At 35.7% G+C, this 17,703-nt stretch overlaps 2 protein-coding genes and 1 long non-coding RNA gene across 3 annotated transcripts; 1 reads left to right on the top strand and 2 right to left on the bottom strand.

The window, feature by feature from the left end:
• Positions 1-1,830: 1,830 nt before the first annotated feature.
• Positions 1,831-3,391, bottom strand: LOC124375441. The gene is made up of 2 exons (XM_046833786.1): positions 3,244-3,391; positions 1,831-2,867 (listed from the first exon to the last, which is right to left on the bottom strand). Exon 2 carries the CDS (start codon positions 2,834-2,836, stop codon positions 2,147-2,149), a length of 690 nt encoding a protein of 229 aa, XP_046689742.1. The 5' UTR covers positions 2,837-2,867; positions 3,244-3,391; the 3' UTR covers positions 1,831-2,146.
• A 3,585-nt stretch (positions 3,392-6,976) lies between these two features.
• LOC124375461 lies at positions 6,977-12,241 on the bottom strand. Its single transcript, XR_006923693.1, has 3 exons — positions 12,227-12,241; positions 8,410-8,526; positions 6,977-8,015 (listed from the first exon to the last, which is right to left on the bottom strand). It is a non-coding gene; the product is annotated as an uncharacterized LOC124375461 (long non-coding RNA).
• Positions 12,242-15,171: 2,930 nt separating this feature from the next.
• Positions 15,172-17,703, top strand: LOC124375460. The gene is made up of 2 exons (XM_046833820.1): positions 15,172-15,241; positions 16,048-17,703. Exon 2 carries the CDS (start codon positions 16,083-16,085, stop codon positions 17,319-17,321), a length of 1,239 nt encoding a protein of 412 aa, XP_046689776.1. The 5' UTR covers positions 15,172-15,241; positions 16,048-16,082; the 3' UTR covers positions 17,322-17,703.

Raw genomic sequence — 17,703 nt, 5'->3', positions numbered from 1 at the left:
GAATATAAATGATAAAAACAATACAAACACTGGAGAGAGAAACATCATGAGCTCTGGAGTTTGTAATTATGAGTAATGTTCTTTCTACAGTCTTCGACAGTCAGATAAAGCTGTGAAACCAGTTGCTCCTGAGCTCCTGAACATCTGAATACATTTTAGATTCAACACTAACTCATCTATGCCAGAGCCTTTAAAAGTTCAATGATGGAGAAACAGCATGTATAAGGTTATTTTTAGAGTACTGATGTTGTTTGAGAGAGGTTGAGAGAGATTGTTTATTATCAAAGTTCAATGTCTAAAATCTTCATGAAGTGATAATCAACTGGCACTGTTACATCTCTAGATGGCTCGGGATCCTCGCAGGGTCGGCATCTTCTTACTTCACGAGGAGCTGGTCCAATCTCTGGATGCCTCGAGATGGGTAGAGAAAGAGAAGCAGTGGAGAGGAATTAGTGTAGTTGCTGTTCATAATATAAACAGCAACTATAATGTGCATTTGATCAGATGTACTGGAGCACAAGGTTATGACCTGTTATGTGTAGGCCTAGCTAAAAAGCTACATCTTTAATCTGGGTGAGTGTGTCTGAGCATTGAACACTGTCAGGAAGGCTGTTCCAAAGTTTAGGAGCTAGATGTGAGATTGCTCTACCATCTTTAGTGGACTTTGTTAATCTAGGAACTACGGTATTAGAGATCTCAATGAGCATGATGGACTGTAGCATGTTAGAAGACTGGAGAGATTCATGGGAGCTAATCAATTTAGGGCCTTGTGAGTAAGTATTAATAGCTTGTAGTTTTTCTTGACTTTGTGAGAACTTTTTCTGAACTAACTGTAAATTGTTCATTAATGATGCAGCACAACCACCTAGTAATGCATTACAAAAAGTCCAGTCTGGGGCTATGCATGAACTAGCATTGTATTTCTGTATCAGATATAGATAACATGTTTCTTAGCTTAGCAGTATTTCTAAGGTGGAAGTAGGGTGTTTTTGTAATATGGGTCAAATGATTATATTGTGTGGCAGTATTTGACAGTTTGTTTTTTTATGCGTTCATTACGGATTTCATCTAAACCTATATGCGTTTACAGTCTTCCCCCACCAGAGGGCGCCATTTATGTATTTTTAGAACAATACAATCAGAATCAGAAATAGCTTTACTACCATGTTTAAACACACACAAGAAATTTGACTCGGCGATTTCAGTTGCTGCCTGAATAGCTATTCAGAAAAAGAAGGTTTTAGCAAAGTCTGTGGCTGATGGTTTTATATTTACATTTTTTAACCTAATTAGACAAATTAGATGACTGTAAGCTTAAGAAATGTAACTTTATTAAGTCAGTAGGGGTGTCCCCAACTAAGGATTCACATAGTCCAATCAGAATCGTCAAAGCATTGTGTGCATATACAAATAGGTGATACATTTATTTATTTTTTAATCAATTGCAGTCTGTTTTGTTTTAGGACATAATTTTATTCCATGTGTGTATTCAGGAAATTGTAGCCTGTTACCTAAAATAATACACCCCAGCCCCTATCAATAAATGTCTAAGACTGAAACGGTGTTAAAATATTTTATATGAAATAATATAATTTGGCTTGGGGTGTGTCAGAACCTGAAGATCTTACACAGCACTTGTATCTGCATCAGCTATCATGTGTATTTGCATCAGATGAGAGAGCGCCCATATCTTTGCATATAACAATACTCAGGCAAACAGGATTACAAGATGGCAAAACAAAATACAATTCCATGTAAATTCCAGATATAATCCTAATAAATTTCAGGTTGAAACATCACAAGTCATTAATCACAAGTAACAGTAGATGATTTGATCTGGAATAATATTTTTAATCAAATTTATTGCTAATAAAACAGATTAATTGTTCATACAACGTAAATAAAATTCTCCATAAAATTCACAAATGTTATATAATACGTCCACCATAACAGCATAGAAACAAAAGAGAAAAAAAAAAGAGTTGTGTCCTTGTTGCCCATTATATTACTGAAAGCTCAGAATTTTATTATTATATCAAAATCATCAGAAATCAGAAAATCAGAAATATCATTATTATAAATCAGTGGAAAATAAGACAGCCATGGTTTAACAAACTGTCAGTAAATTTGGCATCACTGTACATTTTCATTCACACATGTTCAGAGTATACTGAAACTTGGTTTGAATTTCGATAAATCTTTCGCCCCACTCCTTCATGAACTCCAGTTCATTAAGGACTGCAATGATGGCCATCTCTACTACAATGCCCCTGTAGATAAGAAGTTCCAGATATTTAAACATATCCTCCATTTGGACACTTGTATTTGTTTTCATATAATCTTTCAGCAGTTCAGAGGGCTCTCTCTTGATGTCTTCAATAAAGGTTGTCAACTGCTGGCTGCTGTTTTGTTTCCTATAGTTGTTCTTGAATTTCTCCTTGTGTTGCATAGCCTTTTGTGGCTCCATCTTGATTTCCATCATCATGTTGTTGAAGGCTTCGTACTGAGAGATAATGTTCTGCACAAAATCATTATACTTTGGATCAGTAAAATGGATCTGGTCAATCGACTCTTTAATCTTCTCAGGCATGCCCTCCGGAGTAGAAAGAATCTGTTGCATCTGCACTTTGTCAATGTCTATCATAAGGTACTTGTTCACTGTATACAGCAATGGGAATTCATCTTTTAGTGAACAAATGATTTTATCACTCATGGATGCATTGGGTACCACTGATACAATTTTCTGCTGTAGCAGCTCTTTGCCATTGTCTTTCACTGAAAGCTCGTCATTCAGTACACTTAAGATTTGATCTCTTATGGATGCGATGGATGCCATGGATGCAATTTTTCTCAAGCTCGCTGGTTACCTGTAAGTAAGTGAACAATGAAAAAAGACCAAACAAGAACTGCACAATGAATGCTTTTGTCATTATGTTTTGGTTTTCAGGTGTAAAATCGAAGCGTAAACATTACTGAAGCCAAAACATCTCTCTTTTTTAAAATTAGTAAATTAAATTTGCTATTCACATAGAATACATTTGTACACATTGTAAATCAAAATCTGTAAATGTGTTTATTTGTCCATTGTCAGGCTAAACTGGTTTGGCTCAAAAAAAATTTTACAACCACATAGTGGAACCTCTAAACCCTTTCATACTGCAAAATGACTTAACATGAGGCATACTAACTATATTAATGAACATTTTAGTAAAAAGGAAAATAGTCCCAAGCTGGGTATCTTACCTGCTTTATGTGTTCACTTCCTAACGGTGCTGCAGTTCCACTGCCTCTGTGCTTTATATTGGAAGTCTGAGGGAGTGACTAAACTCTAACCAGTTGGTTTGTATTTATTGCCTTTGGCTAGAGGGAGGGAGTCAACATGAACTAAAACTTAGATAAGCTACATCAGGATTCCGAATAATTCCTACAGGCTATAATGCAAAAATGGTATCTTATGAAACACTTTGAAAAAAATAGAAAAGCCCTAAACATCAGTGAGGGAGTAGTCCTGGGTAACTGTTTTTTTCACAATTGTTTGATATGACAAGTTTTAACAAATTACAGGTTTTAGGCTTTTGTAAGACAAACAATAATAAAAAGTTTACAGCTGCTATAACACAACATTATAACAAACAGGAGCTTACAAATAACACAATGCAATGGGCAACACTGTACACAATGAAATGGGATTATAATTTAGTCTTTTTCAGATGGCAGGTTAACTAATTATTGGTGTAAACTCTATGACTGATTAATTTCTTCCCAAAAAACCCTCTCATCTGTTGCATATTGGTCATTGTGCACCCCAAGCAACTGCCTATAAAACCTATACTATGTGCCAAGGTTGGTGTGGTAGGTGGATAAACCTGCTGAGACCTGCATATGTTTTAACATAGCATTCAAATGCCGTTTCACTTCCTTTTAGTTTCTTCAGAAGATCATTTACTGAAAGAAATATTAGACCCAACAAGCCCATTCATATCACAAACCAAAAAACATGCCCAAAGGGCAAACCAAACCTATTCCTCTTATTGTCATTTCAGAAATAATACACAGGCAGTAGTTTAGTCTGGTGATAAACAGTGCTAGACTCAGTGTCTACTGTCAAATGTGCTTTAAATGTCAAATGTTTGTGGATATCTGACCATCACGTGTATGGGTGATTTTAAAATGTCCCTTACCAGATTTATCCCCCCTTTACTGTTATCATAATCTCTACTGTTTTAGGAAAACCGTATACTAGATTTGGCATTTGGCTGTATTGATTTGTCTATTTAGCTACAGGAGCATTTGTGAAATCTGTGTATTTGTGAAAAAGCATTTTAACCAAAAGATTTTAATAAGTGTAACAGCTAAGTAATGTTCAGATGTAATAGCCATATGTGGCTAGAAATTAAACAGTAATTGGCCATGATGAATGCTCATAAATGCAGAAGAGTGCAGACACTGCTATACTTTGTGTGTTAAACTGACCTGTGATGCAGTATGAGGTCAAAAGACCATCAAGGTTTTGAACAAGATGCAAGAATTACTGGCCTGGAGTGTAGTGAGTACTGGTAATGCCAAATACAATGAAAGCTTTTTATATCATAGTCTTGGTTACTTATGTTTTGAAGTTAAGGAAAATATTAAATCAGTGCTTTTTATTATATGGAAACTGTTTTTCCCCCTTCCTGTATTCCTGTATTTTTCCCTGTTTAAAAACAATGCCTTGAAGCAGTTTGGCTAAAAAAATGGAAATAATTAAGCGTGTGCATGTCTTCATGGGCTTATCGACCTGCCACGCTACAATAAATACAAGTCCACATAACATATGTGCTTATGAATAAGAACTAAGTACATAACACCTGCAACCTGCTGAGACCTGCATATGTTTGAACATAGCATTCAAATGGCATTTCCCTTTCCTTTTAGTTTCTTCAGAAGATCATTTACTGAAAGAAATATTAGACCCAACAATCCCATTCATACAACAAGCCAAAAAACATGCCCAAAGGGCAAAACAAACCTATTCCTCTTATTGACTTCTTACACAGAAATGCACAGGCAAAATGTTAGTGGATATCTGACCAATACACTTATGGGTGACTTTTAAATGTCCCTTTCCAGACTTATCCCCCCTTTACTGTTATTATAATCTCTACTGTTCTGGGAAACGTTTCACTAGATTTGGCGTATGGCTGTACTGATTTGTCAATTTAGCCAGAAAGGAATTGAGATGTTGGGTGAGGAGGTCTGGGTTTCATACCAAAGGTGGTCAAATGTATTCAAGTCCGTGCTCTGTGCTGAACACGGGTTATTCCAGTTCAACTTTGGAAAACTGAATGCTCATGGAGCTTGCTTTGTGAAATTGTTTGAATGAAACATCCAACATACACAGTAAATGTTCATAATTGTTTTTTTTTTTTAATATATTTAATATATAACAATCTCAGTTGTTCTAGTGAGAAAGCCATTTGGACAGTCAAAAAGCTGTACACATGCCTGATAAGCTAAAGAGCATCTCTCAGAAGACTAAGTAGATGCTGTACCAGAGTTACATCAGTAAGATCAACAAAACCTTAACCACTTATGAGAGGTACATCAAGCACCAGCACAGTAGCAAAACTTAGGTGGACTGGGTTGAGAATAATCCAGATAATGTCACTACTTTACAGAGAGATCATGAGTGGTATAATGCTAATCCTATTTTCATTTGTGTTATCGAACAGGGCACTAAAAATCCACCTGTCCATCCACCCATCCACCAAAAACAATGATTGGAAAATCTGCAGAGGCAAAAAATTTAAGTTGGAAAAAAAATTGGAAGTGGAGCAACTGAGGAGTTTGTGAGTTTTAATTCCAATGTTGTAATAGCCATTCATGGCTTTAAATAAAAAACAGTAATTGGCCATGATGAATGCTCATAAATACAGAAGAGTGCAGACACTGCTATACTTTGTGTTTGGTAAAATGACTTCCAAAAAAACCCTCTTGTGCAGTTCACTTTGGTCATTGTGCACCTTAAGCAACTGCTTATATCACCTATGATATATGAGGTCAAAAGGCTATCAAGATTTTGATCAAGATGGGGACATAACACACAGTTTTTTCCAATCTCATGTTAATCTTGAGTACCCATAGTGTAGTATTGCATCTTTTATATCGCCGAAGAGCTTTTAGTTTCATCAGATTTCTAAAAGAAAAATATAGCTTTATGCATGGTTGTGTCGCACGTGCAGCTTTTGTGTAACATTCGTCTGCAAGCTGTGACAGACGTAAACATTTTAGTTTCAGGCTCACAATCCTTTTAAAGATCCAGCGATACATATTTGATTCAGAATTTTGATCCCAAGTCTGAAATTGAACTTCATGCCCCGGAAAAACTGCATCCACTCTCATGTAATGTTGAGTTCTTTGGGCTGAACAAGTTTATCTTTCCCTCACATCCAAAAGCACATTTTTTTTTAACATGTTCTTCTCGAGCAAGTGCAGTATATACCAATATATGATAAATGTATATATTTTTTGTAACTGACAGAATTACAGTATAACTACATTACCAATTAGCCCACATGTCACATGGCTTCACACAGCACCTGTTCTGTGCCATCACTAAGTAGCTGCCTTACTTATGTTCTGTTGGGGTTTTTTTTCTGTCTTTTTGTCAACTTTTGGCCTTGACACACTGTGTGTGTGTGTGTGTGTGTGTGTGTGTGTGTGTGTGTGTGTGTGTGTGTGTGTGTGTGTGTGTTTTCTTGTTTTACAGCCCTGCTCATAGACCGCTTGTTTTAAATTCACTATTTATTTATAGTTTTGTTTCTGTTTAATGGTTTAGGTAAGACTGAACAGCTAAAATGGGCTGGGGCGGGGCAGAGCGAGGCGGGGCAGGGTGGGGCCGTGTTGGGGTAAAATTATTATATTTAATTATATGAAATTATTTCAGCAATTAGAAATATATATATATATATTTAAAAAAAAAACAGTTAGCTTCACATTTTGTTTACTTAGTTTATTGTTTTGTTATGTGAAAACATATTTGGCCTGGGGCACCAAATCTTTTTGCATATAACAGTACTCATGCAAACAGCATTATGAGCTAACAAAAATGTAAAAGAAATGAAAATAGATAAAGATATGGCAAATAAACCTGAAACATTTAACATTCTGCAAAGCAACTTTAAATATTTTGGTGAAAAATATCTAGTTTTGCTATATATTCAGCAGAACCTTTATATGTATAAAGTTCTTTCAGATTTTTAACTTCTTTAAAAGCAAATAAAAAAAACACGAACACAAATTGTGTCTTTGATGCTCATTACATACATAAAAGCACTACATTTTGTTTAACATTATCTCCATTATAAATCAGCAGAACATAAAGTAATGGTTACACAAACTCTCAGTGAATTTAAAAACACTGCTCATTTTTTACACTCATTTAGGGTTTTTTGCATCTTGGCTTGAATTTCGTAGAACTGATTTTCCCACTCATTCATTTCTCCTCTTGATTTATTGCACTGCTGGCCATCTCTACTATGATGCCTTTGCAGATGAGACGGTCCAGATATTTGCATTGATCCTCCATACACACCCTTGATTTATTGTAGTAATCCATATAAACTGTCATCATTTTGCTCCCAGAGTAACTGGACTTTTCCATAATGGCAGTGTAGAACTCATCCAAAGACATGATGTTTGTTTTTTTGTTATACATTTTCATGAATTCCTCCTTGTGTTGCTTAGCATGTTCTGGGTCCTCCGTGACTTCCTTTATCATGCTGTTGAATTCGTTGAACAGGAACTTAATGTCATGCTCAAGATCACTATATTTTATAATCATCTCTCTAAAAGCTATCTCTCACAACTATCTTTAGCCTTCTCATGTATGCCTTCCAGTTGGGAAATCTCCTGCTGCTGCATTTTGTCAGTGTCTTTTATCTGAAGCTTTTCTTTCAGTACACCAGGGATTTTATCTTTTGTGAATTCCATGGATTATATTTTCCACAAGCTAGTTTTAGGTTGCCTTTATTTCTCTGCACAAGGAAGGGAAAATTAATCAAAGGACCAAACAACAATACATATATCGATCTTCAAAAGGTGGATTTTTAAATATATTTTATTATTATTGTAAAATAATAATAACAACAACAGCAATACTACTACTACTAATAATGATGATAATAATAAATAATCAAAAACATTTTTAGCCAAAAGATTTTTGGAAAATATTTCACACAGTACAGAGACTGTCCATTGTCAGGCTAAACAGGTTAAGCTCAAAATTAAAATTAAAACCAAAAAGTGGAACCTCTCACCCCTTTTAAACAGCAAAATGACTGCACAATGCATACTAACTATATTAATTAACATTTTAGTAAAATAGTAGAGTAATAGTAAAGGAAAATAGTCCCAAGATGGGTATCTTACCTGCTTTATGTGTTCACTTCCTAATGGTGCTGCAGTTCCACTGCCTCTGTGCTTTATATTGGAAGTCTGAGGGAGTGACATAACTTTAACCAGTGGGTTTGTATTTATTGCCTTGGGCTAGAGGGAGGGAGTCAACATGAACTAAAGCTTAGATAAGCTACATCAGGATTCCGAATAATTCCTGCAGGCTATAATGCAAAAATGGTATCTTATGAAACACTTTGAAAAACAAAGAATCTTAAACTTCAGTCTGGGAGAAGTCCTGCCATGGAATCTCATACATTTTAATATAATGATATGACAAGTCTTGACAATATAATACAAGCAATATAATAAACAGGATCTTACAAATAACAAAATGCAACAAACTGTATGCAATGAAATGGTTTATAATTTACTCTTTCTCAGATGGCAGTAGTATTAGTTTTATAAATAAGATGCGATTTGCAAGTAAAATAAGTGATTTTTAGGGCTTCAGGCTGCCACAGGTCAGACCTGTATTTTGTGTAATTTTACAAGCCCTTTTTCTAGATTCACACGCTTTTTCCTTCACCAGTTTCTTTTCACTCTGGTCAAATGGTAAACTGGTACAATAACAGATTTATATACCAGACTCTAGAAATTAGTTTTAAAAGGTAAGAAGAAAGGCAGGACAAAAGGAAGAGATAAACATCAAAATTGTTGAGCAAATTCACTTCTGATGCCATTCCTATAAATACAGTGTATTTACATGCCAATTCCCGTTCCTCCACAATTTATTTTGCTCAATATGAAGTGTAGTATTGGTCATTGTACAACCGAGGCTAAAGCCTAAATCACCTACACTATGTGCCAGTTCAGATCAGCAGCTTTGCTACTTTGCACACTGACAAGTTTGGTGTGGTACAGTAGGTAGATAAACCTGCTGAGACCTGCATATGTTTCACCATAGCATTCAAGAATCAGTAGCTTCAAGGCATCATTTTCACTATGGCATGTAATACAGTCATTTAGAAATTACTTTTTTTCTTCAAATTTCTTTGGAAGGTCTATTATTGTTCAGTTCCAACAAGTCCTTGAATACCATAAACCAAAAACCATTCCCAAAGGGCAAAAGAGTGCTAGACTTGAGTGTATCGAGTAGGTGTGATGCCAGAATAAAGAATCACTGATTTCAATATTAATGATTAAAGAGATATTGTTTATATTACCTTTTTTTTTTTTTAAGTTTAAAACTTTATATTCTCTTTAAGCAGATTATGCAAAATATTATATGCTGGTAAACATCTAAAACTGCTGCTGAATTCAGAGTAAAGCTGGATATATTTTTATCAAAATATTGGTTAGATTTGGATTTGTCTTCTGTTCATTTATTTTCAATTTGTTAATTGATAAAAAATTAACTATTAGCACTTCCATTTTTTAAAGCATTTTTCCTTTACAGCATTTTCTTACATCTGTAAAAAAAAACATTTGCAATGTGAAGGAAGGCAGCAATATGACTGATCTTAAAATAATTTTGCAGAAGCTTACCTGTATAAAAATACACTGTATTTAACTTGCACTAAACATGACAAAAACAAAATCAGCCCCCAATTAGTGCTTAATAATCCATGTTTATTTACTATTTTTAAGTAGTTAATCAACACAATTTTCTGACATGAACTTGTGATTCTTATTTCATCTACACAGTTTTCTTTTATGCAGAGTGTATTATCACATTAGTTGCCTAAAATCTAACTGAGCTTGCATGCAGACTGGTACATGAATGCTTTATGTGTAATCCTGCTAAAACCTGCATATGTTTTAACAAAGCATTCCAATGGCATTTCCCTTTCCTTTTAGTTTCTTCAGAAGATCATTTACTGATTAAAATATTAGACCCAACAAGCCCATTCATACCACAAACAAAAAAACATGCCCAAAGGGCAAAACTAATCTATTCCTCTTATTGACTTCTTACACAGAAATAAAATGTGCATTAAATGGCCAAATGTAAGTGGCTATCTAAACCATGGGTGATTTTTAAATGCCCCTTTCCAGATTTATCCCCTCTTTACAGTTATAATAATCTCTATTGTTCTGGGAAAACTTTTTACAAGATTTAGCGTATGGCTGTACTGATTTGTCTATTTAGCTACAGGAGCATTTGTGAAATCTGTGAATGTTTTAAAAAACATTTCAACCAAATAATTTAATTTTGGTAAGTGTACCAACTAAGGAGTGTTGTAATAGCCATCCATAGCTAGGAATCAAACAGTAATTGGCCATGATGGATGCTCATAAATGCAGAAGAGTGCAGACACTGCTATACTTTGTGTGTTAAACTGACCTGTAATGCAGTATGAGGTCAAAAGACCATTGAGGCTTTGAACAAGATGCAAGAATTACTGGCCTGGAGTGTAGTGAGTACTGGTAATGCCAAATACAATAAAAGCTTTTTATATTATAGAGTCTTAGTTTCTTATGTTTTGAAATTGAGGAAAATATGTAATTAGTGCTTTTCATTATATGGAAAAAAAATGTTTTTTCCTTCCTGTAATTTTCCCTGTTTAAAAAAAAAAAATGCCTTGAAGCAGTTTGGCTTAAAATGAAATGATGAAGCATGTGCATGTCTCCACGGGCTTATCGACCTGCCACGCTACAATAGATATAATCAAAGGATTCAAGCTATAATTAATACAATTTCACATAAGATATGCGCTTATAGCTAATGACTAAGTACATAATAATCTCCCTTACACACTATGGACATGTCTGAACTATTAAATTAATTTTAAAAACAGGCCTATAGTTTCTCTGTGGGTGTTTTGTAGGATATGTGCAGAGCAACAAGACTTAGACCCAACCAGCCACTCATATCGGAATCCAAAAAACAACCCAAAAGGGCAAACTGACCTATTCCTCTTATTGACTTCTCACAAAAAAGTACATGTGCAGAAGTTTAGTCTGGTGATGACCAGTGCTAGACTCAGTGTCTACTGTCAATGAGCATCAAATGCCCAAATGTGTGTTAATCTATGTACATCACACTCATGAGTGAGTTTTAAATGGTTCTTTTTAGATTTAGCCCCCTTTACTGTTATAATAATCTCCACTGTTCTCGTCAAACTCTTCCCGAGATTCAGAGTATGGCTGTACTGATTTGTCTATTTATCCAGAAAGAAATTTGCAAAATTGGTGTGTACATCAAGCACCAGCACAGTAGCAACACAGGTGGACTGGGTTGAGAATGATCCAGATAATGTCACTACTTACAAGAAGGATTTCAAGAATATTTGGTCTTTACAGAGAGATCATGAGTGGTATAATGCTAATACTATTATCATTTGTGTTAGGTTCGCTGCAAGGCATTCTAACTGAAAAAAATGGAAGTTTTGGAAAATGTTTATATGGAATTATATGGAATTTCACAGCTTCAGTTTTCTTTTTTTACTGGCCTGGGGCGCCAAATCTTTGCATATAACAGTAAACATGCAGACAGCGTTATAAACTAACAAAAATGTAAAGGAAAAATAGATTAAGAAATCCCAAAAATACCTGAAACATTTATACCTATCATGTACAGAATAAAGAATCACTGTTTTAATTATTAATGGTTAAAGAGGTATTGTTTCTATTACTTTTTTTTTGTCAATTCTAAACTTTTATACACTTCAATATTTGTCTTAAAAAATAATACATTTAAGGTTTAGATGTATTGACTATGAGCCTTCATTATGATGCCCTAAATTTTTTATAAAATTTAGAAGTCATTGTGAAGTTCACGCTGACTTTCAGGTAGTGCAAAACAAAGGAATATGCAAATTCATGTGTTTTCCATCGGTCTGATACTGACCTCTGCAGGTTTTACTAGGAACTTCTTCTTCTTTCGGCTTCTCCCATTAGGGGTCGCCACAGCGGATCATCCGTCTCCATACCCCCAGTCCTCTGCCTCTTTCAACCCAACTACCTGCATGTCTTCCCTCACCACATTCATAAACCGCCTACTTGTTCTTCCTCTTTTCCTCCTTCCTGGTGGCTTCATCCTCATCATTCTCCTACCGATATTCCCCATGTCCCTCCTCTGCACATGTCCAAACCATCTCAATCTCGCCTCCAGACCTTGTCTCCAAAACATCCTACATGCACAGTCCCTCTAATAAAGTCATTTCTAATCCTGCCCATTGTCGTCACTTCCAACGAAAATCTCAACATCTTCAGCTCTGCTACCTCCAGCTCCACCTCCTGTCTTTTACTCAATGCCACTGTCTCTAAACCATACAACATCTCAGGTTTAACCACAGTCCTATAAACTTTCCCTTTCTCTCTTGCAGATACTCTTCTATCACAAAGCACTCCTGCTGTCACTCTTCTGCACCCACTCCACCCTGCCTGCACTCTTTTCTTCACTTCTCTAACACACTCTCCATTACTCTGCACTGTTGACCCCAGGTACCTGAACTCCTCCACCTTCTCCACCTCTTCTCAATGCAACCACACCCCTCCACTGCCCTCCCTCTCATGCACACACATGTACTCTGTCTTACTCCTACTGACTTTCATTCCCCTTCTCTCCAGCGCGTACCTCCACCTCTCCAGGCTCTTCTCAACCTGCTCCCTACTCACACCACAAATCACAATATTATCCACAAACATCATAGTCCATGGAGACTCCTGTCTGACCTCGTCCGTCAACCTGTCCATCACCACTGTAAACAGGAAAGGGTTTAGAGCCAACCCTTGATGCAGTCCAACTTCCACCTTAAACCAGTCTGTCATTCCTACTGAACACTTCACTGCTGTCACACTGTCCTCATACATGTCCTGCACCACCCTCACATACTTCTCTGACACATCAGACTTCCTCATACAATACCACAACTCCTCTCTCCACCCTGTCGTACGCTTTCTCTAAATCCACAAACACACAATGCAACTTCTTCTGACCTTCTGTATACTTCTCCATCAACATTCTCAAAGCAAATAATGCGTCTGTGGTGCTTTTCCTCGGCATGAAACCATACTGTTGCTCACAGATGGTCACCTCTTTTCTCAGCCTGGCTTCCAATCGGTATAAATTCTTTTCTCCGTCCTTAGTGTCCAACTTCCCATACAGCTCTTCATATGCCTTTTCCTTGGCTTTTGCCACATCCCTCTTTATCTGCTGCCACATCTCCTTGTACTCCTGCCTACTTTTCTAATCAATCTGTCGATCCCAATTCTGTTTCTCCAACCTTTTACTCCTTATGCTGTCCTGCAATTTCTCATTCCACCACCACGTCTCTTTGTCTTCCTTTCTATTTCCAGATGTCACACCAAAAACCAGTATGAAGCACGCTAAAAGATCTTGAACTGCAACACATCATGCCGCTATCTAAAGAAATTCAAGAAAAGATGAGAAACACAGTATTGACATGTATCATTCTGGAAAGGGTCACAAAGCCATAATCCAAATAATAATCCTTTTAACAATGATCATTGTCTCAATGCAGCTTTACAGAGATAAAGAGGTTAAAAGGTTGTATAAAAGAATGTATGTTTAATATAAGTTTTTCTTTATAATTGTAAGTATATCCCAAATGAATAAGCCAGTGGTGGCTGTGGAAAAGAAAAATTAGTCTGAGCTGGCATGATTTAAAAGGAACCTATCCTCATCTGGGTGGCACAGAATGTCTATTCATTACAGTTCCACTTTTGTTGAGGTTTTCTGTGTGTAACTTCCCCAGCTACACAGAGTGGTCTCCAATTGAAAAACACTCCATCCAGAGGAAGGGTGTCAGAATGGATCAGAACAAAGAGAACAAAGGGACAGTAACACTTGTCTTTGGTAACTCGGAGTTGTGGGGGGAGTGACAGGGATTTTTTCACCAAATTTCCCAGACTTTTTTCCCCCACAGATTCTCAAGAAACTTATTACAAAACTGCAAACAATGTCAATGTACAGTAGAAAAGGCCTGAGGCTATTTCCCACACCAAGGACACTGTTATGAAAGGCACCTTGCTTTTTTAACCTGCCCATGCTTGTCACTATCGAAGACTATGAAATGAATAAATTTTCTTCACTGATAATAAAAACCGATATACTGCTTGATATGCTGTGCTGGATTTTTTCCCACCATGTCCTGCAAAATCAGTGATAGCACTCGAACACTGCTGAAAATATGACAGTATTCGATGTGGACATCTGTGATGCCGATTGCGATTTTCCATTCATCCTCTTCTCTTATTTGGTCTAGGCTGTGGGTGATTTATATTTTTTTTAAGGAACACTGGTACTAGTAGCAGAGGATAACAGTGCTTGGCTGTGTTTTTAAAAACCTTCGTTATCTATTGTCATTCAGGTGTTAATAAGCCCAGCATTCAAATCAAGGTTTTATGAGTTATGATTCCAATGTAGACATGACTAGCAATACTTTTGTCAAGTTGTATGAATTTTCTATTAAATCTTTGTTTACTCAACCCACACAATACAGTTGAAAACTGTTTACCTTTCTGACTTTAACTAACTTGAAATATTGTAAAGTTTTGCTTTAATTTCATTTAATTGGATTTTATCTAATTAATTTTTATCTTCACTCTCACAGTTCGGACTTGTTTTCTTTGGTATGGGAAAACACTCTCTTTTTCAAAACAGACAAACAAAATTATTTAAGCAGAAGAACCTGTAAAATAATGAAAGTGGCAAGATGTTTTCCCATCACTTAAAGTTCCAAGGAAAGCTCACAGGTGATGGCAACCATCCATATTGGCTGTCTTCCAAATGACAGCGACTACAAATACATATCAAGCCATGTAGGCTGCAGATCTTCAGCACAGCTGAACTTCACTGGTGTACCACAGAGGGCACATCTTCACATAATACCAACTAACTGTAAGCCTTTTTCTCTTCTTAGCATTCTTAGCATCTCTTCTATGCTTTCTTAGCATTTTTCTATAGTTTCTTTCTACTGATTTTGTTACAGAAGTCTAGCCTACTTCATATCACTTCTCAGTAAACAGTTCTGATTGCATCTAATCTAATTAAAACTAATTATGAAATGTGTTTTATAGCTGGTTTTGGATAACTGTTTTCCTTTAAAAAGTAATAATTTAAAATTATTTTGTGTTTTAGTGTATTTTTTTAAAGATCTGATGCAATTAAGTGCAACAATTAAACAAAAATAGAAGATATCAGAAAGATGTCAAATAGGTTTTTCAAGCACTGTACAAAAAGAGACAGTGATTTTGGGGACAATGCAAGATATATGAATGTAGAATAGAATAGAATAGAATAGAATAGAATAGAATAGAATAGAATAGAATAGAATAGAATAGAATAACATTGATTTACAAAAATAAATATATACAATTGTTTTTCACACTAATTATTTGATTGAAATGTTTTTTCAAAGACAAATTGATACAACTAGTTCACATGTTTTTGTTTATTTTATTTTAGGGGACTTTGGATAACTAAAAAAAAACTCCCCTGAAAATCTGGTTTACCCAAAATGAACACTTTACTCTCTAATAATATTATTATATAATTAAATATCTTGGGATAAAAATATTGATAATCCTACATGCATAACCCATGGTGTACAATTTTGAGCTGCCATAATGTATATTCTGCCATTTATCTGATATCATCTGTCTGGGAGACTGTTTGTAAATGATTTTTATTTTTCTGTGTTACAGTTACAGTGCACTTGTCTTCCTTAAAGCTGTAAGATATGGCTTCTTTTGAAGAATCCTATGTGATTCCTTTGGAAAAATGTATTCTGAGCAACCAGGAGCAGATTGAAGAGGTAGCAAGGTTCTTGGGGCAAATATGTGAGAAAGTGGCAGGCATTGTAGGCAATTTCAGTCCCTTGTTTAAGTATATTTTTCTGACATCCGCAAAGTTTCTTAAAGATCAAAACAGTGAAGAGGAAAAGCGTTTGTTTCATCATATGCAACAAGTCGAACAAAAGTTGAATCAGATCTATGATGAATTTGATAAGATGGAACGCATGGAGATGCGATCATTATTGAACAGCCAGTACTTTAAGTATGAAACACATATAAAGTTCCAATATAAAATGTATAACAAAATGTTTACAGCTGAAACAAACAAAGAGCAAAATATAAAAAATTTCATCACCATGTTTGAGAATGCTGATGGTGAACAGAACCTTATTGGCTTATATGACCAAATCACTGAAAAGAACTTGTCTGGAAGAGCAATGCTGGATGAGATTGTGCGAACTGAGCAGCGGAGCAGGAGGGCGGTGGAGGAATTCTGTTCTCAACTGAAGAAGCTCTTTGTGTTTGGGATCATAGCACTGATTGGCTACACGGCAGTAAAGAAAGGTGATGTGGAAGAGGATATGGTGACATACAAAATCGTGAAGCAATGGGAAACACGCATGGAGGACATGCAGATGCGCATGAAGGCAGCAGTGGATGAATGTGTGAACAACTTTTCTACACAAGCCAAGATGGATGTAGAGATGAAGCTCAAGGGGTGTAATAGACAAGTAGACTCTGAATTTGCTAAATCCATACTGAATGACCTTGTCGAGAAGTATGACTGGGTCTCTTGGTCAGTTAGGGTGTATACTGATGGAATTAAATTCCGGAACTGTGGATTGTGTGGAATGCTGTGTAACATGTTGCATAGAAAGCAATGTCATGTAAGTGGTCCAAAAGAAAATTATTTTGATTTTGGTCCATGTGATAAAAATATAAAAATCTTGGTATCTTTCACCGCAAACCCCAAATCACTGAACAAGGATCAGATAAAAGATCAAACAGAGAAAGAGAAAAGTGATGTGCAGTCCGTGGCTGAATCTCTGCACAGAAAGTTTTCTGGCTGCCTTGTACACACTGTCAGAAGATCAAACAAAATTAAGGAAGCCAACAATTTCAACTCTGACAACTTTTACATTGGATCTCATGGAACAGTGTACATTTATATGCATTCGGAATAATAAACATTTGATCAGACCAAATGGCAAACTTGTCATTTTCTGATCCAAACAGTAAGCACTATACAATCATTCTGTAGGTATGGTAGCTATTTGCTGTTTATTCTCTGTAAGCTGTAAAATCACATATTTGACTTCCTTATATGTACGTATGTATTTACTAAGAAAATGTTTAATCGAGGGGAATATGTATGCAGTGTATATATCTGAACATGTTTTTTGGATCACATTTAATCAAAATATTGTTTATAAAAGTCATTTATAGCATGTGTTGTTGTTATGATTAACAAAAACTCTACATAACTGTTGCTAAACAATGTTTGCTAAGCCATGATGTTTCATTTATATGCTTTGTCATTCATCAGAATAAAAAAGACATCCATGT

The sequence above is a fragment of the Silurus meridionalis genome, chromosome 21 (assembly GCF_014805685.1).
Source record: "Silurus meridionalis isolate SWU-2019-XX chromosome 21, ASM1480568v1, whole genome shotgun sequence".
In the NCBI taxonomy this organism is placed as follows: Eukaryota; Metazoa; Chordata; class Actinopteri; order Siluriformes; family Siluridae; genus Silurus; species Silurus meridionalis.
The sequence above is the reverse complement of the archived record's forward strand: the minus strand, read 5'-3'. Positions and strand labels throughout refer to the sequence as shown.

Coding starts and splice junctions, on each gene's coding strand:
- LOC124375441 (XM_046833786.1), bottom strand. CDS start 2,836: ATGGCATCCATCGCATCCATAAGAGATCAAATCTTAAGTGTACTGAAT.
- LOC124375460 (XM_046833820.1), top strand. CDS start 16,083: ATGGCTTCTTTTGAAGAATCCTATGTGATTCCTTTGGAAAAATGTATT.